Genomic DNA, 22,812 nt, shown 5'->3' on the forward strand with positions numbered 1-22,812 from the left:
TCAGTTGTTAATTTTTCTTTAATGATATTCCCTATTTGGTGAGTGTTGCCATGTATTTTTTTAAGTTCTTCAAACATTGTTTCCTTTTGTTTTGTGGACAAAGAATGTCAACTGCCATTTCAGTAAACAAAAGATGTTGTAGTCATAAAGCCATCAGCCACTGTAGCCACCCCTGAGAGCACACCCTGAGGGAATTCAGGATGGAAAAAAGAGAATACTGGCCCTAGATATTTATGGTGCATATCAAAGGAATAATTTCAATGAGCCCAGACTTTTACATCTTCCCATACATAGAAAAGTGCTAAATTCTTTAACTTGAAATGTGTGTTTCTTTAATTAGCAGTAATCTTTTTATGTTCCACTACATGTGGAACAGTCCCTCAGAGCTATATGAGAGTCTGTATCCCAGGCTTAAGTCCTCAGTAACTCTGCTGAATAAAACATAATTCTCAACTTCTAGGTTGTGCTTTTTTTTTTTCAGTTGACAGTTTTGGTGACCACAAAGGGACTCAGGGCAGACTTCTCTGCTTCACCTGACCTCTACAAGGAGCTGGAGTCTTGGTACCAGCAGAGGCCTCTTGTGCCCATCTGCCTCAGAGTCCAAACAAATTTGGGTGAGTCTCTCTTGGTTCTCAGATCTCCCAATTATTGGCTGTGAGTTTTATTCAGTTGTATATAACCAGTATCTGGCTCCCCAGCTGAAAGATACTGGGGGAGCCCAGTTGAAAGATAACAGGAAAAAGTACATCCTGGTTCGAAGACACTGCAAGTTGCTCAGTCAAGAGATACTGAGTGATCTGGACTGTGTGATTGGGTGAGAGGCTGGCCTAATAACTTTTCTAAATGAGGGGCATCAGAGAAAGCCAGCCTCCAACTAACACCCCAGCCAGTTTTATGTACATACAAAACTTGTACTTACTTAACTGGTAATTAAGGGAAATCTCACCCTGAAAATGGCCAAGATGAGGTTCTTTTATTGTGTTTGCAGTTAAGTTAGAGAAAGACAGTTTGATAAAACATCTTTGCAGAATTCTGACCTTAAAGAAACAAAAGCCCTTCTAGAGGGAACTTGCATTTCTCTCCCTGTGCCTTTGAGATGAAAACGTTCTACCTGATCTTCCTCAACGTGGTGTGTGTGTGTGTGTGTGTGTGTGTGTGTGTGTGTGTGTGTGTGTGTGTGTGTGTGTGTGTGTGTGTGTGTGTGTGTGTGTGTGTGTGTGTGTGTGTGTTTTAATAGCCTGTTCTCTGACATCTGGAAGGTACACATATGGTGTACATTTCACAACCAATCGAACAGACTGGGATTCTGAGCAGTCTTTTGTCTGACTCTGCCAATTCTCAGGGGCTTTTGTCATCTGAACCTTAGTTGCGTCAGCCTGTACAACAAAGGCCTTTACTTTCTTACGCTATTTTTGGGAGTACACTTTCTAGATCTTGTATAGGCAGCATCCTTCACACTCTCCTGTGGGGACGCCTCTTGCATCTTATTGGCTTGAGTCACTATTAGGATATATCTAGTTAATGGCCAGACAATGGATCTTTTAAATTGGAGAAAATTCTAAATTGGTATATTTTTTAGAGAGCTCTCATTATAAACAGCTATTTTATTGGTACCTATGATAAAGCCAAATTAGAAGGTGGAAAAAATATATATGTAAAATGGTTAACCTAAGAACTCCTTAGTTTGTTTATTTAATTAATTTATTTAATTTTGGCCACATGGCTTGCAGGATCTTACTTCGCACCTGTGCCCTAGGCAGTGAAAGCGTGGAGTCCTAACCGTTGGATCTCCAGGGAATTCCCAGAACTCCTTAGTTTAAAACAACCAAACAAAAAAAAAACAGTTTGGGAAGCCTTATTTGTGGTCTCTGCTTCCCCTCAGTGGGTCTTACAGATGCCAATAAAAACATTAGGATAATTAATGTTAATGAGGTTGATTAACAGGGAAGTAAGAAAAAAACTGAAAAGAAAGTCTAGAGACTTCTTCCCAACAAGGTGGAAATTTTAAAGGGTCTCATCCCAAATGGATAAAGAAATCTTTAGACGGTTATTAAGAAATGGGATAAATAAAATGAACATTAATAGGATTAAAAAGGTTCTGATACAATACTACCTAAGGTTGGATGGGTCAAAGGGACCCTCTATTGGTCCCCAACATTAAAGGGCCCCAAACAAGTCTGTTCTATTTACCCCAGTTTAAAAACTATGTGTCGTGTGTGTGTTTATGTATGTGTGTGTATATATATATATATATTTAAAAGCCTAGAAAAAAACTACACTGAGATACCTGACCAACTATTACTTGGGGCAACAGTTAGGCCAATTAATCAAGTTAAAAGATTGACAAAAAGGCCTGAGTGCCTTGGCTCAATCTCTCACTGGGGACCCCAGAGCCTTTTATACAAAAATAGATTAAATGGTTGGGGGATAAAAAGAAAAGAAAGCTTCTGGGACTGTTGTTAAGACCAAGGCCTGTCAATCGGATCCTGATGGAAACTAGTTAAAGGTATAAAAGATGACAGAATAGGGCTCCCCTGGTGGCACAGTGCTTAAGAATCCGCCTGCCAATGCAGGGGACAAAGGCTTGAGCCCTGGTCCAGGAAGATCCCACATGCCGTGTAGCAACTAAGCGCGTGCGCCACAACTACTGAGCCTGTGCCCGAGAGCCACAACTACTGAAGCCCGCATGCCTAGAGCCCGTGCTCTGCAACAGAAGACACCACAATGAGAAGCCAGCACACCACAACGAAGAGTAGTCCCTGCTCACCGCAACTAGAGAAAACTCACGCGCAGCAACGAAGACCCAACGCAGCCAAAAATAATTAAATAATTTTTTTTTAAAAGTTGACAGAATGGAGATGAAAGTTTATATAAATTGGTATATTTAAATGGGCTTTATGTAAGATGGTTATATCCCTTTTGCCTAATTATATTGTAGGATAGACATTATGTCTCACTGGGGAATGCTTCCCCTGCCTATTTTAAGACAGCGTATATAAATCTGCCCCTCAGACAATATTAATTAAACATACTAAAAGAAACCAACAAGGTTACCTGGGCCCACACTATATGAAATAAAACCTGGGAGTTAATATTCAGGGGCCAATAAAAATAATAATGGAAAAAATAATAATAATAATAATAATGGAGATTTTTGCTCTGGGTTTACCCTGTACACTCAGAAAGAGAGCCTTGGTTGAATGCCTTGTGCAAACTTTTGAAGGCATGATAAATTGAACCCTAAAGTTCTAGAACACAGACCTCTTAATTTTCAGATAGCTGGAAATTTTCTCACTGATATAAAAATGCAAATTAAAGAAAATATAGTTCGGCCAATCAATCTTAATATCATTTAGGCAGCAGACCAGTTCTTTAGAGAATTTAAAGCAACTGTCTTTGTGTTGCAAACCTCTACAAATCAGAAATGTAAATACAGCCCACAAACACCTGAGACTGAGCCTAGTTAGCTCAATCAGGTAAAACCTGAAACCAAATGAGACAAAAAGGCTCTTTTAAACTCAAACTGCTGGAAAGGCTCCCTCACTCAAAATCTAACTTATAGCCTCCGTAAGGGATTTATCAAGGACAAATATAAACCTTAAGTCTTTTCCACACATAGTATAAGCCTTAGTCATCTGAGCAAATAAATTTAACTTATTCCAACTGCTATTTATAAACTAGTAAGTTTATAATACCTGATTCATAACTACATGTTAAAGCTATGAGATCTCCAGTTTTGTCTGTTTATATGTCTGTGTGTACATTATATATACAAGATGTGTCTACCTCTGGAAAATATTATCAAAATTAAGTTTATAAAAGAGCTCATTTAATTGACTTAAAAGTAAGCACTTACAAATTAAATTTTTCTAAATATAATGGAAACTGGCCAGAATGAGTTTCAGGTTCACATGACCTAGGAAATATTCAATATTAAATTGTATCTGGTAATAGAGCTAGCTTAAGCTTGTTGGTTTAATCAATATAGACATAGACATACCTTACTTTTATTGTACCTAGGTTAACTAAGTTCATGTTATTTCTGTTGCAGAGTTTATCAGCAAGAAAAATTAACTTGGTATTGTTGACTGAAAAAAATGCACAACCTAAAAGTTGAGAATTATGTTTTATTTGGAGGCCTTGCTGAGGACTTAAGCCTGGGAGGCAGCCTCTTAAGTCCCTGCTGAGGACTTAAGCCTGGGAGGCAGACAGCTCTAGGAACTGCTCTGAAGAGGTAAGGGAGGAGTCAGGATATATAGTTTCTACATAAAACCAGGTAGTCGGAACATTGAAAGATTACTGTTAAATAAAAACAGACATCTCAAGTTAATGAATTTAACACTTTTCTATGTATGGGAAGATGCAAGAGTCTGGGCTCACTGAAATCATTCCTTTGAAATATATGTTATATCTTAACTATCTAGGGCCAGTATCCTGTTTTTTCCTCCATCCTGAATCCCCTCAGGGTGCACAGTCAGGGACAGCTGCAGTGGCTGATGGCTTGATGGCTGCAACATCCTCTGTTTACTGATAATGGCAGGTGACATTCTTCATCCGCAGTATGATGATATCTTCATAAGTTATAAAATAAAGGTAAATGAGACAAGAGTTTACAGGTGAACTCTTAGGAATAATTATGTCTTGGGTATGTCTATCTATAGTTTCGCCTGATTTTTGGTAACTTGAGTTTTGCTAAGTTAAATTAAATGATGAGAATTCACTGACTATCCAAGTCATTTCAAATAAAATACTGGAACATTAATTGCTAAACAGGTCTAAACTTACCTACTTTTGTCTCCTTACAAGAGGGAAACTAAAGATGTCTGGGTTTATTAGACACGTCTTGTACCACACTGAGGAAAGAAATTATGCTATAAGATATATGTTTCTAGAGGTTCTAGAATATTCCCAAATTTGCCAATCAGGAAATGCTAGTATAACAAACAGGTCACAATTACTTGCTGCTTGTCAGTTTTGCTAGAGATTAAGATTTTTAAAGGTTAAAACTGTAATATGTAATTAAAGGCACTAAAAACAATAAGGGAAATGTTTCAGTATGCAAGTAAAGTACGATGTGTGTTTTCAGCAAAAGAAGGTATGAGGAATGGAAATACATTTTAAGGGGAACAAGTGATTTTGTCCTAGAGCTGGTTGTTTCTAGATGGAAAAATAAGGAACAAACTAATATGGATACAGAAAGTTGTGGAAGGTTTGTAGAAAGGAAGCCCTGAAAAAGGAGTTTTGTACATGGTCAGGCTGGGACTAAATTAATGAGGTAAATTGATTTTGTTAGGTTGGGGGGCTTCCCTGGTGGCGCAGTGGTTGAGAGTCCGCCTGCCGATGCAGGGGACACGGATTCGTGCCCCAGTCTGGGAAGATCCCACATGCCACAGAGCGGCTGGGCCCATGAGCCATGGCTGCTGAGCCTGTGCATCCAGAGCCTGTACTCCGCAACAGGAGAGGCCACCAACGGTGAGACGCCCGCGTACCGCAAAAAAAAAAAAAAGTAGGTTGGTGCAGGACTAGATTTGGTTCCTTTCTCTATTAAGAGAAAAAAATTTTCTTGGAATACCGTTTTTGATAACAGATTATATGGGTTTCTTTGCCTTTAGGTGATGTGTATTTCCTTTTGAAATCTTTTTTTTTTGGTCTGCATTGGGTCTTCGTTGCTGCACGCAGGCTTTCTCTAGTTGCGGCGAGTGTGGCTACTCTTGGTTGCGGTGTGCGGGCCTCTCACTGTGGTGGCTTCTCTTGTTGTGGAGCACAGGCTCTAGGTGCACGGGCTTCATTAGTTGCAGCACATGGGCTCAGCGGTTGTGGCACGTGGGCCCTAGAGCACACGGGCTTCAGTAGTTGCGGCATGTGGGCTCTAGTGCACGCAGGCTTCAGTAGTTGTGGCACTCAGGCTCAGTAGCTGTGTCTTGCAGGCTCAGTAGTTGTGGCGCATGGGCTTAGTTGCGCCACAGTACGTGGGATCTTCCTGGACCAGGGATCGAACCCGTGTCCCGTACACTGGCAGGCGGATTCTTAACCACTGCACCACCAGGGAAGTCCCTGTTTTAGAAATCTTTTGTCACTTTGGTTAAGTGAATAAGTATTATTTCACAATGACCTATGATCCTATTTGACCAAGTCAAACCTTTTAAAACCTTTTTGATATTCTTGACACACTTCCCAAATATCTAATTCTAACTGAAGTTCTTTTGACCTCCAGCTAACTCTGGGAAGCTTCAAAGGAACCCTGAGGCATCTCAGAGGAATATTAAACTAATTAGGTTTATTTGGTATGTTAAATTACTTGAAAAACATTGTCAAGTGATTGGAGATAAACCTTCTTAGATTATGCTGTGTGGGTAAATGTTAATACAGATATTCCAAATTTTATATGGAATTCCTAAAAATCTGATTGTCCTGGTATGTTATCAGTCATAATTCTAATTATTATCTTAAGATGTTGTATGTCACAGAAATGACCAAGTTTCTTGTCAATTACATTGTAATCAGATCTTTAACCATGCCATTTTAAGTCTTTTGTCATTTACAATCACTGTTTTACTTTGATGCTTTTATAAAATGAAAATCTTCAAGAAGATTCACAAGGACTTTGAAAAATATTAATTTCTGATAACTTTTAGATCATACCACTGAAATGGGTAAGAAATTACAAAAGGGGCTTCCCTAGTGGCGCAGTGGTTTAGAATCTGCCTGCCAACGCAGGGGACACGGGTTCGAGCCCTGGTCTGGGAAGATCCCACATGCTGCGGAGCAACTAAGCCCATGCTCCACAGCTACTGAGCCTGCGCTCTAGAGCCCGTGAGCCACAACTACTGAAGCCCACGCACCTAAAGCCCGTGCTCTACAACAAGAGAAGCCACCACAATGAGAAGTCCGCTCACCACAGCGAAGAGTAGCCCGCGCACCACAGCAAAGAGTAGCCCTCACTCACCGCAGCTAGAGAAAGCCTGTGCGCAGCAATGAAGACCCAATGCAGCCAAAAATAAATACATTTATTTAAAAAAAAAAAAGAAATTACAAAACTCTAATGGAAAACCCAATGCCTCCATCTAGATCAACAGGACATAATTACATGGGACTGAATGAACTGATAAATATGATTTATAATTTTATGACTTTTTCTGAAATATACCAGCTTTTAATCTTGGCTTTCCAGAAAAGCTTTCCTCTTATGGCAACCATGACCTACAACAAATTGAGAAAGTATACCTTTGTAAACAAAGATGAAACATTAATTTTTTTCTCTCTACCTGATTCCTCCTGCATTTGGCTTCTCCAGCTGGCTCCCCTGTGGACCTGATGGCTTACTGTGACAATATTACAACTAGCTATACTAACCATTATTTTAACTTGCTCTCTTGTTGTTTTCAAATTATTTATATCTTGTGCCTCTCTTTGCTGCACTACAACTTTATTAATTTACTAGCTATATTACTCACATCCTGTCTGTTTTATAAGATTGTTGTCTCTTGCATTACCCAATGTGTAACCAGGCCTCCAACAAAATTAATGATGGTTAAACATCTTGAGGCAGTTGATCATATATACAACTCTACACAGAATAATTGTAATAGTGCAACTCTAGATGTGGGAAGAGGCAACAAGGGAAAACATTTCCTGAATAACAGACTAGTAAGACAGGTGATCCAAAGAATTTAAGATTATCAGTAGGACCTGATCCAAAATTAGTACATTGAGTAGCCTACCAACAGGCTCTCTGCCTGATCTAGGAATGAGCCTTCCTAGCGCAGTGGGAAAAAATTGGTCATGAAATGCCTCCCAAACATTGGTCGAATTTATGATCAAGAGGAGGCACTGTGGACAAAGAATGTAACCTGCCATTTCAGTAAACAAAGAATTTTGTGGGCATCAAGCCATCAGCCACTGCAGCCACCCTGATGGTGCATCCTAAGGGATGCTCAGCATGGAAAAAAACAGAATACTGGTCCTACAGTTAACGTGCATATCAAAGGAATAATTTCAATAAGCCCATCTCCCCATATAGAAAAGCACTAAATTCATTAACTTGAAATGTCTGTTTCTTTAATTAGCAGTAGTCTTTTGATGTTCGACCACATGGGTTTTTTTTTTCCCTATATCTTTGCTTCCCCCCTACCTGCTCAGAACAGTCCTTCAGAGCTATCTGAGAGGCTGTATCCCAGGCTTAAGTCCTCAGTAAGTCTGCTGAATAAAACTTAATTCTCAACTTCCAGATGGTGCATTTTTTTTCAGGCAGCAGTTCTTAGAACATATTTTAAATAGCTGGTTGAAAGTTTTTTACCTTTTAAGTCTCATGTCTGGGCTTCCTCAGGGACAGTTTCTGTTGATTTTTTTTCCTTTTCTTGTAATTTTTTGTTGAAAACTGGACATTTAAAATAATATAATGTGGCAACTCTGGAAAGCATATTCTCTCTCTCCCCTCCCCAGTGTTTGTTGTTGCTGTCACTATTGTTTGTTTAGTGACTTTTCTGAACTAATTCTGTAAAGCCTGTATTCTCTGTTATATGTGACTACTCAAGTCTCCAGTTAGCTTAGTGGTGAGATAATGACTGGACAGATTTCCCTAAACGCCTGGAGCCAAAAAGTCTCCCAGTCTTTGCCAAGGGGCTCTGCAGTCATGTTTGGACAAGGCTTCAACAATCACCCCAGCAGTTAACAATTCAGCCTTAGCCTTCATTTCCTGCTGGCACAAAGCTTCCAAATCAGCCAGAGGTTAGAGCTTAGGACATTCTTAGATCTTTCCTGAGCACATGCATAGCAAGAGCACATATGTGACCTTCTAGATTCCCAGGAATATGTTGGAGCTTTTCAAAGCCCCTACAGAATCTCATTCCCCAGCTTTTCCTTTTAAGTTTTCTGGTAAGCCTATTATTTGCCTCAGGGGTTTTCTACTGCCTCAGGCAGATGCAATATTAAATAACTGCCTCAAATTGTTTTTAACAAATGCCTCCTACACCAACACTCTGTGAAAAAGCTTTTCCTACTGGGATAGCTTCAAGATGTGTCAAATAAAAACAACTTGTAAGTGGGATCTTCTAGATGGTCAAATAATGACAATCCTCTGGGAATGGGGCTTTGAAGGAGCTCTAATCCTGTTCTGCCTCTGGTGGCTGCCAGGCTGCTCATTTTCACCATGATTGTGGGCTGTTGGCTTTCAAGGCTACTATGCAACTAGGGAGGGAGGAGATGGGGATAGGGCAAGATAAAAATGCCACAAAGCTTGCTGTTCTTACGGAGGTTCAGCCATTTTTCTTGAACAAACACTACCCAGATTGCTGCAAGCCTTCCATTCATTTCAGAGTTATGGAAAAGTTGATTGAGCATTTTTGTCCATTTTCTATGGACTTTATGGAGAAAATTTTTCCGGGTCTTTAGTTGGCTATTTTTGCTGACATCACTTCTCTTTACTGATTTATCTACTTAAGTCTATCAGTTACTCTGAGAGAGGGATGTTGACATTTCTACCTATTTATACATTTGTCTCTTCCTTCTGAGTTGTCAATTTTTGCTTCATACATTTTGAAGTTCTATTATTAGGTACATACACATTTAGAATTGTTAAATATGCTTGATAAACTGACCCTTTCATCATTAAAAAAAAAAAATGCCTTGCTTTATCTCTGGTAACAGTCATTGCCTTGAAGTCTATTTTGTCTGATCTTAACATAACCATATGGGTCTATTGCTCACATATACCAAGCACATGGGAATCCAAAATCAATTTATACTCAGATAAAAGGGTATAATCCTGATACTCTGCAAGCAATGTCACCTATACCTAATGTCAGGCTTTTGGGCCCTGAAATCTCCCTTTAATTATGCTGCAGGACCTAAAAGCTTTCATTTAGGTCGAACAAGTGTTTTTCTGCAGATAAGCTCAGTGATGGCCTTCCACAGTAGCCCTCTTGATCTTCTCTCCTGTGTATACCACTCCTAGAAATTCTGGCCCACCCCTAGTTGCCTAGGCTCAGAATTCTGTTATTGAGCCATGTGGGTCCACACATATCTACTTTTGTAGATATGACCAAAATGACCTCTGACTAACTTATCCCTGTTCAGGGCCAGCTCTAGGCTCCCTTGGCACTGAAAATTCCCATTCCATAGTATAAGCAGTGAACCTAGACCAGGAATCAAGAGAACTCAAGTCTGGATTTGTACTGAACAGACTTGTGAGGCAATAATGCACAGGACTAAGAATGTGGACTCTGGAGCCAAACAGCCTGACTTTGAAGCCCAGCGTCACCAGTTGTGTGACTTGGGCAACTTCCTGATCTCTCTGCTCTAGCTACCTCACTAGTGGAAGGTGAATTAGAATAGTGCCTCTCTTACAGGACTGTGTGTGGTTCAGATGGATTCATGTAAGTAAAAATTTTTAAATAGCACTTGGAACACACATACAGTAAGTGCTATCTAAATGTTGGATTTTTTTTTTTTGGTAGTGTTGGCAGTCTGTTATTACAGACTACAGAGTTAATTTTATCATCACTGTTGCTGTTATGTGCCAGAAATGTAGCATTTCATGAGCAAGTTATAGGTGTCTTAATGTTGGGAGTTACACAGTATTATAGAAGCTTAAGATTTTGCTTAAATGTTTAACTGTCCTTTCCCCTCCTCTCTTTCAATAGCTATACTCAGTGTGCAGACTAGACTACGGCACTAATCTATTTAGTCAAATCATAATAGTCATAAATTTATCAAGTACTACGTATTCGTCCTTGCCTCTATCATATTATAATTATTTATGTACTTGCTTGTTTACTTATCTGTATCCTCCAGAGTGCCAAGGGTAGGGACTGATTTTGGGTTTTGTTTGTTTTTGTTGTTTGGCTGGCTGTTGTTGTTTTGGCTGATCCCACACATGGCTTGTGGGATCTTAGTTCCTGACCAGGGATTGAACCGTGGCCCTCGGCATCGAGTCCTAACCACTGGATAGCCAGGGAATTCCCTGGGTTTTGTTTTAAAGAAGAAAAAGTTTACAATGACCCAAGATACAATCTGGGAAATGCTAATTAATTAATTAATGCTAATTAGCAAATGCCAATTGGCTGATTTTGCCACCAACCTTCAACTTGTCTGCTTTAGTCCTCATTTCCAGAAGCTTCTTCTCTGTGGCATCTATCTGCAGCCCCTCATCGCACCAGTTCACAGCCTCGACATAGTTTTTCAGTTCCAGATGGCATAAGGCACCTGTAGAACCCAGCACCCTTAGTATCTGTGGACAACAGGCATGGGAAGAGCCATCCTTGAAAGGGACCCCCAACCTTAACCAGCTACCAGCCAGTACCCTGAAGGGAAAATGGATGATAAAGACCCTTGTAGTACATTCCCCAGACAAGGAAGACTATTTCTTGTATCTTAGATCAGAAGGATTTCTAGGGCCCATTCAGCTCAAAACTCCTGTAAGCCTTTCTGGTATCAAGGACTCTTAAAGTAGGGAAGGCTACAGCTTAGTGGCAAAGAACACAGTCTTTGGAATCAGACAGATCTGGACTGGAAATCTGGCTGTCATTTACCAACTAAATATTAGACAAAGGACTGAGCATCCCTGAGCTTCAGGTTCCTCATCTATAAATGAGAAGAATAAAGTTCATCTCAGATGACTTTCTTTAAATGGAGAGAGAAAGCAGAATTTGTCTCAGTCATTCACAAAAGCAATGGCAAGACCAAAGACATTAGGTCTCTCCTAAAATTGTTCTTGATGGCTACCAGTTTAAGCTGCCTCTCCTTTAATCATGTTTTTTCTCCAGTTAGCCTCTTTGGGCTTTCCACAGAATTTAAAAATATCAGAACTGTAAGGGCTTAAATGTCAATAGAATCCAACCTGATCTTCCAGAGATGGGCATACTGATACTCAGAGTGGGTGTCTCGCTATGGTCACATGGTAAGGTAAAAGTGACAATTCAATCAAAGTACAGACTTCCAGCCTGTGGCAAATTCCACAGGACTATACTCAATTTACTTGCCCATCTTTGTTTAGTACCTCCTTTCCCTACAGCTGAAGGACCTAGATCTACTTAAACCCCCTAACCATGATTAATGAAGCAATAACTTTGATAAAGCATTTTAAGTTGGTCATGAGGATACAGAGATTAATATGTAATGAATAAATTAAAGTTTACAAATCACCTTTGAGCTTCTCAAAGAAAAGGTGAAGTATAAAAGTAATAAAAGCACTATTATTACACACAAAGGTCAGACTACAAGAGAAAAAATAATCTGGGAACATCTCAGCATTAGAGTTAGCAGCCAAAGTCCCATAACTTATCTTTTAATTAACATTAACATGGCATTTGAAGATCTTGCCTTTCAATCAGCTAGTTTGGAAAAAAAATTAGAATGTGGCTTTTAAAACTGCTTTATTTTAATTAATTTTATCTTTATTAATTTAAAATGAGGAGTTTCAATTTCTCTACAAATTCTTAAAACACAGAGGGTTGGATTATTCTCTGGGGAATTCTTTTAAAAATGGCATGTTGCTGTTGACAAGGACTTAATATCAAGATGGCAAAAATAAGGTGACTTCATTAGTATCTTAGCACCTTCATATCAAAGCTTAAAATACTTCTGGTGCAGTGCATGCCAGCTTTTCCACGATGACAATCATACTACAGTTCTACAAGACTTACCTCTTACTATTGCTTTCAGGTGGCAGGGTTTTAGCTTCCTGGCAGCTGTCACATCATTGAGAGCAGAACGAAAATTGCCTAACAAAACACCATTTAGTAAAAGAGAAAACACGTTTTGAGATCAGATTACTTCCAAAATTTTGTGTGTAGAAACAAAAACACTCTTGGACAATCTTGGAGAGATAAAAATCAGAGCAACTGTTTATATTGGGTTGGCCAAAAGGTTCGTTCGGGTTTTTCATAACATCTTACAGAAAAACCTGAACGAACTTTTTGGCCAACCCAATAGAAAAAAATAAAGTTGTGCTCATCAAGCACCTTAGAAATGTTTACAGCATCAGGCAACCCACCGAACAACTATAAATGGCTAGTAAGCATATGGAGAGATACTCAACATCACTAATGATTAGAGAAATTAAAATTAACATGAAATTGGTAAAAACTAAAAACAGATAATATCCAATATTGGTGAAGATATGGAAAAAGGACACTCTAAGAGTAAATTAGAGAGCATATTGGCATGCACTTTGTACATACACTTTGACCCAACAATACTCTTCTAAGAACTGATCCTTAAAAATGCTTGCAAAACAATAAAGATGTTAAAAAAAAAAAATGCTCGCAAAAAAACAAAAAAATGCTTGCAAAAATGTAAAAGGATAAATGTAAAAGCATGTTAACCACTGCATTACTTTTAATTATGAAAAGCTGGAGATAACCTAAATACCCTCAATTTAGTAATGATGAAATAAATTATGGTAAATCCATACTACTAAATACAGCTATTAAAAAGAGTAAGACAGTTCTGCATGTAAAAGCATGATAGGATGTCTGTGCTATATTATTTTAAGTGGTGGGTCAATGTGTATAGAAGCCCATCTTTATAAAACAAACCAATCTAAATATACAGACACAGGTACACACACATATATATCTGTAAGTGCATTTAAAAAAGGTGTGCAATCATACACACTGGTTATCCAAACTAGGAGGCATGAGATAGACTTTCACTTTCTAGTTTATACTGTAAGTATTACTTAACAGCTTGGTATTTACCTATTAATTTCACTTCTAAAACTCTAGCCTGGGGGTCAGCAAAATTTTTCTCTAAAGGACCATACAGTAAATATTTCAGACTTTACAGGCTACATATGGTCTGTTATACATTCTTCTTTGTTTTACAATCTTTTAAAATTGTTTTACAAGAGGTCAGGGATCCAGATGTGGCCTGTGAGTCACAGTTTGCCAAATCCTAAAGAATAACCAGAATTACTGGAAAAACTTTATCACTAACTTTGTTCATTTTTGCATTACTTAAAAAAAACCTAGGGCTTCCCTGGTGGCACAGTGGTTGAGAATCTGCCTGCCGATGCAGGGGACACGGGTTCGTGCCCCGGTCCAGGAAGATCCCACATGCCGTGGAGCGGCTGGGCCCGTGAGCCATGGCCGCTGAGCCTGTGCGTCCGGGAGGCTGTGCTCCGCAACGGGAGAGGCCACAACAGTGAGAGGCCTGCGTACCACAAAAAACAAAACAAAACAAAACAAAAAAAACTTAAAAGCAGCTATATACTCAACAACAGCAGAATAGTAAAGCAAATAGTGTAAACCCTGGTATGTCCATATGATGCAACTTTATGTAGCTATTAAAATAGTATTCACAAATAATTTAATGACAGGTGAAATTGTTTATGTTATAAAATTAAGTGAAAAGAACTGAATACAAAATTGGAAGAACAGCATGATCCTAACTATGGAAAAAATACATATAAAAGAAATCCAAAAACTTCTGGTAAAAGGCAGTAGACTGAACATATGCAGTTCAACCCCTACCACTTCCCCTCTGCCACAAAAAAACCATAAATCCACAGAGACAACAAGAATGAGAACAACAGAGAACACATTTTAAAGCTGGAGAACAAAGAGACACAGGCTAAATGCCTAATTAGGCTTGAGAAAACTGACTTCTAAGCCAGCAGAGGGAAAACTCAAAGCTACCAAGCTATACTGTAGAACCCACAAAGTACTCAGGACTAAAGAATCAACAGCACCAGGTACCTCCGGAAGCGTGGGTAAAGGGGTCTTCCATTTAGTGTATTCTGAATCAAACTTGATTCCACATTCCTCACTGTGTACCCTTCAACAATTCATTTTACTACATTTATTACTACAGTTTCTTACTCTGCTAACTAGGGATAAAGTTGTTAACCTCATTTATCTTACATAGCTGCTATGAGGTCAAGAGGGATAAAAAAAAATGTGAAAGTGCTCTGTAAGCCATACCAGTGACATCATTTAAGGAATGTCTCTGAATATTACACATTTGCTCCTCTGGTTATCACATTACATGCAGTTTTTTTCTTTCAAGGTATTTTTGGTCTTATTAACCCTATACATGACATTCTTTAGTTCCCCAAGGAAAGGAACTATGTAGCTCTTATTCGCAGTGCAGTGCCTACACACAGTAAATGCTTTCTATTTACTGACTGAATAGGTAAATAAATTAAACTCCTTTAGGGAAAGGTCAGGTCTTAACTCACTTCTATGATGCCAGTGCCTAGCATGGAACAAGAACTCAGTTTGCTCAATGAAGAAAATGTATTCCTCCAGAAGTTAGAAGAGTGGGTTTCTAGTCAAGGTTCTGGCACTAACCAAAGAGGTCGCTCTCTGGGCCTATGTAAAATGAGGGGGCTGGTTGGCTCAAATAATCTCTAAAGTTCTAAAGGAGAAGAAGCTGGAGCGGCCTATGATTAGAAAGAAACTCTGCTCCAATGGTGACAAGTCCCAACAGACTTATCCCAGCTAGACTTGCAAGGCTTATTGTCTACCAGCCCCTCAGAAAAGGCTGAGGTCATTCCCAGGTCCTCTCTAAAACTCTGTGATAAGAAACATCAGTCTAATACGACCAAGACTATAGTCACCAACAATAATGCCACCCAAACAATTAATCAGTGTTTCCCAAAGTCATGTCTGCAGAACAGTCCTGCATGTTAATAAGTGTTACTTGAAAAGGGGGCTTATAAAACCTGAGAATCACAGGGTAAGGTTCTTTGCTGTAGGTTTTCTCAGCATTAACGTACTAATGTGCACTGCGAATCCCCCATGAAGAAGCAGCACTGTCCAAATTTACTTGTTCAAAGAATGTTTTACTTCAAAGGTCCCACAGAATACTCTTTGAGAAATTCTCCCTTGTATTAATACAGTTTCTCTCACACAAAGAACTCTATTGCCTTAACCCTTCTAGCATCCTTGAGAAGAGGCCAGAAAAAAACTTTTTTTGAGAGAGAGAGAGAGAGTAGAAGCATTTGGGCTCAAAAATTCCAGATCATACCAACTCATGCATTAAGGTATTTGATGTTACTCATTTGGTTCAGACAGTAAGAATTATACAACCTACCTGGTTTCCCTTTTCACCAAGTCTATCTAGAAAAGCAGAGCTCAGTTAGAGTAAGCTATCCTAGGTTTCTGGGATAAGCAGCTCCTCTTCCGCCGACACTCTCAAACCCTCCACTAGCCATCATACAGTTGTTTTTATCATAAGTTAATTTTTTAGAAAGTACTAAATAATGGAATAAATTACCCAGATAGTACTGTGCTGCTGCCCGGTTGGAATAAAGAACAGCATTCAAATCAGGGTCTGCACATTTCTTCTTTAATCCTTCAGTGTACGAAATCACAGCTTTCTTATAGTCTTTTTCTTTAAAGTAATCATTGCCCTCGTCTTTAAAGGTCCTGGCCTGTTCTGCAAAAAAGAGAAAAAATGATCACTATTTCCTATTTTTTAAAGGGCTCATTAAAAATAATTCTAAATCATGCAATAATGTAATATATGACAAACAAAAACAAGAAACCAATAGGGAAAGAAAACTCAAAAACGAATGCTATAAAACTGGGTATCACCATGGAGAAATAAAGTCACACATACTTAACTACAATCAATTCCAAATACTTTACAAGGTAGATTATTAAGTGTTTACGAAAAAAAAAAAAAAGAGCATAAAGGAAAAAAGTATACTTATCCTGGGCTTCCCTGGTGGTGCAGTGGTTGAGAGTCCGCCTGCCAATGCAGGGGACACGGGTTCGTGCCCCAGTCCGGGAAGATCCCACATGCCGCAGAGCAGCTGGGCCCGTGAGCCATGGTCACTGAGCCTGCGCGTCCGGAGCTTGTGCTCCACAAGGGGAGAGGCTACAACAGTGAGAGGCCCGCGTACCGCAAAAAAAAAAAAAAAAAAAAAGTATACTTATCCTAGCTCTTGAAGAGAGGACTCTTTTTCTCAAATATTATTTTGCTTTTTTCTTATTTATTTATTTATTTTTGGCTGAGTTGGGTGTTCGTTGCTGCACGTGGGCTTTCTCTAGTTGCAGTGAGCGGAGGCTACTCTTCATTACGGTGCACGGGCTTCTCATTGCGGTGGCTTCTCTTGTTGCAGAGCAGGGGCTCTAGGCGCGCAGGCTTCAGTACTTGTGGCACGTGGGCTCAGTAGTTGTGGCTCACGGGCTCTAGAGCACAGGCTCAGTAGTTGTGGCACACGGGCTTAGTTGCTCTGCGGCATGCGGGATCTTCCCTGATCAGGGCTCAAACCCATGTCCCCTGCATTGGCAGGCAGATTCTTAATCACTATGCCACCAGGGAAGTCTGACAGGACTTTTTTTTTTTTAAGTACAGAAGAAACGGGGGGAAATTACACTTCTGTTTTTGCGCGTGTTGTTTGAGTCCCTGGAATACAAATTACCCTCCTTAACTTAGCAAAAGCCTACAAAATTGTTATAATTCAGTTAAAATTTCCCACCCAGTGAAAGCCCACTCCTACTTCCCCCACCTTTAGTATTCCAACAGCACCTATAGTTACACTTGGCACTTATCACACAGGTTTGTCCTGATTCTTTAGGGCAGTTTGGCTATCCACTGGAATGTAACCTTTGAGGGCAGTCTCATTCATTCCTGTATCCCCAATGCCTAGCATTTAGTAGGTATCCAAAGAAGTATATTTGGAATAAATAGTGGCAAGTTAGCTCGGGCTAACTACTTCTTGTTATCCATCAGAAGCTTTCTGACCCACACTTTATCTCAATTCAATGGAGGAGCAAAACAAATGTTAGAGTCACTGAAGATACCTTCTGGAGATCGCTCTTCATCAAAAATAATTGACTGGAGGCAAGCCAAGTCAGGATTCTCCTGGGGATCAATTTCTGATGGCGCTTTCTTCATAAATAAGGGGATCTTTTCAAATTCCTGGAGGTTGTTAAGAGAAGAATGAACTACATAAATAGGATTTTCCACTGAGTACATCCAATTCCATATCTCTACATCAAAGTTTTCTTACTCATCATAATTTGCAAATCTTCATGATTGCCCCTCTCTCTCCCTATCCAGGCCCCAGTTTCCCATCTGTAAAACAGAGTGTAGAATAATCCCTAAAGATCTTTCAGTTCTCACATTCTTATAAGAGTGGTAGTAATCACCATCAGTCGAGCACTCGTATGTTCCTGGCACTTTACCCACCCTCTCACTTCAGCTCTGCCACAATCCCACGAGATTGGTGTTACAGTTAGAGGAATTTTACAAATGAGGGGATGGGCTCAGATAGGTGAAATTAACTGACCCAGTATTACAGCCAGTATGTGGTGGAGTCACAGGTTTCTGACTCCAAAACCTGGACACCTAAACGTACTGGCAGCTTAAGAAGACCCTCAAAACTTTTCGGGGCCGATTTTTAACACTCAAGTAGAAACCACCTTTCCGCTGGCAGCGGCAGGGCTCGGAGGTGAGGGAGGCGCCTCGGCGCCCTGGAGGCCCCAGGAGTTCGGACGACGCGCGCGCGCACACACACACACACACACACACACACACACACACACTTGCGGAGACCCCGGGCCCGCTCACCTCCTCCCACTGGTCCTCGTGGAACCCGCCGCGGTAAGGCTGGCTCTGGAACTTTTCCAGGAACGAGTCCATAGCGTCATCAGAGGCCGCGTCCTGCTCCTGCCGCTCCATGTCAGCTCCCTGCCTCCCCTGCCACGGTCCAGACGCCGAAAATCGCTCGACAACTTCCGGCGGCGTGGGTACCCTTCCTTCAATCTTCCGGGCTGCGCCGGCCCTTGTGCCTCTGGTTCCGCCTTTTTGGGGGCGTGGCCGACCGGACTCCACCCCTCCCCCGGGAAGCACCGGCCCTGCCGCGCCCTCCCGAGTACTTTTGGGGTCGTGGGTTCAGTCAACCCATAGTTCCTAAGCTCCTTCCGTGTTCCAGGCCTGTTCTAGTCGCTGGGTATACAGCGCTAGGCAAAGCAGGTAAAATCCCTGCCCTCTAGGAGTTGATTAGGTAGAGGAGAGAGACAGACAATAAACAAATAAGATGTGAGAGCTTGTCAGGTGGTAGCAAGGACTACGGAAGAAAAGTTTTAAACAGGGTGGGCAGGCATTCAAGCAAAGGAAGAGGCTGGGGGTTGTCTGCGCAAGAGCATTACCCATGGAGGGTACAGAAAGGGCCGGGCTCGGTGGTGCAGCAAGGAGTGCGAGTAGAAGGTAGGTGGGAGGGATAATGCGCTGTGAGTCTGAGCGTTTGGGTTTTCCTCAGCGTGCAGTGGGACCTTCTGGAGAGTTCTGAGGAAAGGAGTGATGTGCTCACATTCTGTTTCTGAGGTGAACCATCTCTACCCTCAGTACCCACAACTGAGATGGGAACAAGGCCTCCGGGCCAGGTAAGCCTTCCTGCAACCCCTGGGTTACCCAGCAACTGGCTGCTGGGCCCTGAATCGGGTGCTACAGTCTTGGCAGCTCACAGCCTAGTCTAGAAGGAAAGACAGGCAGGTGGCAGACCAATCTAAACCTCAGCTGGTCACAAGCCTGTGCAGTGGAGGCGCAGAGGAGTGGGTGTTCCCTGGGGGGTTCAGGGAGGTTTCACAGAGGAGGTGACACAGACCTGGGAGCAGAGATGAGGACTATCTCTGCAGGTGGATGGGGGCTGAACGGAAGTTGGGCATTTTAGGCAGTGGGAGCCCATGTGCAGAGACACGCAGGTGGGCAACAGCCTGCATGCTGGCTACCGCGAGAGTTAAGAGGAAGGCCAGCAAGGTGGGTGGGGGCCAGAGGGCCTGACTGCCCTGTAGCCCTTTATCCTGCAGAGGACAGTGAGCCACTGACAGACGAATGGGCAAATTTGTCTTAGGAAGGCCTGGGTTGCCAGGTGAAGGATTGATGGGGGAGTCTGGATTAAGAGATTGACAAGGAGAATGCTGGTGAGAGGCCAAGGGAGAAAAGAGATCTGAAGCCCAGAAGCAGAGCTGGCAGCCTTGCTCATTATTTGACACGAGGATGAGACGGACAGCAGGGCTAAGGATGACACGTGGAGCTTTCCAGGGTCAGGACTGTGTGTCTTTTCCTTTCTACCTCACCCACACCCAGCAGAACACCTGGTCCAAATGCTCCCTTTCCTCTAAATCCAAACCTCCTTTTCCACACTTCCTCCTCTAGCCCGCTCCCTAAGGATTCCCTTTTATTCTCTTTATTTATTTTCCCTTCCTGAATACAGAGCCTACAAAGTCTTTCTGCTTCCTTTTTTAAATGTGATTCCTATAAAATCCTGTACGATTTTAGGTGATGGTAGGGAAGGTTCAGAGAAGGGATGTGCTCTTTGACCCTTCCAACTGGAGACTACTTGGGGGCCTTGGCCAATAATTGAGCCTATCAGACTCCTTTGTGCTTCAAGACCACCCAGACCCAGAATAGGTGGCTGTTATGTATCAAGGCCACCAAGACCAGGATGCTGGCCAATGAAAACGGCAGTGTCTCTAGGTGGAAAGGGCTCAAGCATGGGAGTTGGGAGGCCTTTGGGATCCATACTTCTATTGCTTCCTGGCATGACATTGGACAACACCCACCGTCTTTGAGCCCTGTCCTCATTTGGAGAACATGGGCAATGAAGCCAACCTGCCTTCCCCTTAATTCCATATGGCTACTGTGAGATTCAAATGAGGCAATGCTCGTGAACACTCTTGGCAATGGACAAGGTTATGCAAAATGACCACCCCATTTCCTACTCTCTCAGGCCCAGAATCCTGATGGCCTTGGCCTACATTTATTAGAAGATGACTGTGTGGTCAACTTCGTGGGTTCCTCATCCCCAGCAGGAGCTTAAATGTAGGTGCCCCTCAGGCTTATGTCTCTTCCTGCTCTGCACACTCACTCAGGGAATCTCAGCTCACACCTGTGCACAGATGAATCACAAATCTGTTTCCATCTCAGATCCCTCCCGTGTGCAGCCAGCACCTGGGGGCGGTCTCCACTAGCATGGCAGACAAGCCCCTCAAGTTCACCATGTCCAGACCAAACTCACCCCTCCCCCAACCTGCTCCTGGTCCTGAGGGACGCTCAGTGGGGGACGCCATTGGCCTAGTCATCCACCCAGAAACCTGGGCACCATCCTGACGTCTTGCTCTGCCTCCTGTCATCCACCAGATTCTGAAAATTCTCCCTCCTTAATCTCCCACAGGTCCAGTCACCCTCTCCATCCTGCACTACAGCCCAGGCCCCTTCCAGGCCCCGAAAGCCTCTAGCCGGATCTCCCTGTCTGTGCTCTTGTCCACCCCCGCCCCAACCCAGCACTTTCCCTCCATTCCTGCATGAGCTTTCTTCCTCTCTGTTTTCTGATTTATTCCATTTTATGCTCCAGAGCCCTCCTCCTTTCCCACTCCTATCACTCTAATGTGTTTTAATGGACATTTTCAGTTTGTAAGTATCCTTGCAAGATGCAACTTCTTTTGTGCATATGTTTTATATAGTTTTTTCCCTCAGCACTAGGTTTTAGGTCCCATCCATGGTGCTACGTGTACCCCTACTGCCCCTAACTGCCGCGTGGGACTCCAGAGTGCCCACTCACTTCCCAAAGATGGGTCCTCAGGCTGCCTCCTCTGCCTTGCACCACAGGTAACACTAAGACTTCCTCATACGTCTCCCCTTATGGACCTATGGGAATATTTCCCTGACACGTGTGCCCACGAGTGGAATTGCTGAGTTACGGGCATGCATAAACCTATTATGACTGAAGAGTGACAGATTCCTGTCCAGAATGGCTACCATCTGCCCTCCTATCAGCAGTGCCTGTATGCACACGAGGAGGGAGCTTTCTAAAGCAGACATCTGCCCACATCTCCCCACTGCTTGCCTCTCCCCTTCCCACCATGCCTTCCCAGACTCTGAAGTCTTCCTCCTTAACACAGACTCCAAGGCCATACTGACCCAGCCCTTGTCCTCCTCTTCCTTCCCGCTCTGGGCTCCAGAGCACCTACGTATCTGTAGTTGGTTCTTGGTCCCACATGCCCTGCTCTTCTCCATACACGCCTGTCATATGGTCATCTTTCCAAACCCCCTGGAGGGGACGTCTCTTCTCTGGGAAGCCTTCCCTGACACTCCGACCCCCAGCTGGCTGATGTACCTCCTCTGGACTTCACAGCCCCTATGCTGCCGCTCAGCACAGCATTGACCTGCTGGGCTGTTCGTGTCTTTATATGTCTCTGATACTTCCATTAGGCCAAAGTTTCTCAACCTTAGCACTTCTGACAATTTGAGATGGACGAGTCTTTGCTGTAGGGCTGCCCTGTGCACTGTAGGCTGTTTCGCAGCACCCCTGGCCTCTACCCACTAATGACAATAATATTCCCACCCCAAGTTGTAACAACCAAAAATGTCTTCAGACCTGGCCAAAATCACCCCCAGTTGAGAACCACTGCATCAGACTATGAACTGCCCAGGGCCTGGGGCTGGGACTCATTTACATCTGTATCTCTGGCACCCAGAGCAGGCCTGGCCCAGATTAGGTGCTCAGTAAATATTGCCCGAATGAGTGGTAGCCAATTGCTGGGCAAAGACTGGAGGGTGAGACTCAGAGATCAGGATTCTGGGATATGCATGATATCATGGGGTGGAAGGGGTTCTCTTTTCCTCCACCAAAGGCTAACCAAATCATCATCTCCTTTTGTTCTTATTCTCTCCCTGTGAGGGAGGGGAACCTGAGACATCTAGCAGACTTACTGTGTGGCCTTGAGCAAGCCATACCACCTCTCTGAGCCTCAGCCTCCCCACTTATAAGATGTGGACAGGACAGACTATGTCCATCTGTAAATGTTGACTGACTCAATGATTAAGGCCATGCTCATCTCATAGGAAACATTCCGTGAG

General features: G+C 42.3%; 1 protein-coding gene across 1 annotated transcript in view; it reads right to left on the reverse strand.

Annotated features, from left to right (window-relative positions):
• The window catches only part of TTC4 (tetratricopeptide repeat domain 4), a 36,121-nt gene extending 17,482 nt beyond the window's left edge, over nt 1-18,639 (reverse strand). Inside the window, exons 1-5 of the mRNA XM_082834524.1 lie at nt 18,523-18,639; nt 17,754-17,871; nt 16,219-16,380; nt 12,642-12,719; nt 11,078-11,202 (exon numbers count right to left, since the gene is read on the reverse strand). Coding sequence (XP_082690650.1) covers nt 11,078-11,202; nt 12,642-12,719; nt 16,219-16,380; nt 17,754-17,871; nt 18,523-18,633 — 594 coding nt within the window. The 5' untranslated portion in view covers nt 18,634-18,639. The remainder of the gene's footprint in view (nt 1-11,077; nt 11,203-12,641; nt 12,720-16,218; nt 16,381-17,753; nt 17,872-18,522) is intronic.
• Nucleotides 18,640-22,812: the final 4,173 nt, after the last annotated feature.

The sequence above is a fragment of the Leucopleurus acutus genome, assembly GCF_964270905.1.
Source record: "Leucopleurus acutus genome assembly, chromosome: 2".
Taxonomy (NCBI): domain Eukaryota; kingdom Metazoa; phylum Chordata; class Mammalia; order Artiodactyla; family Delphinidae; genus Leucopleurus; species Leucopleurus acutus.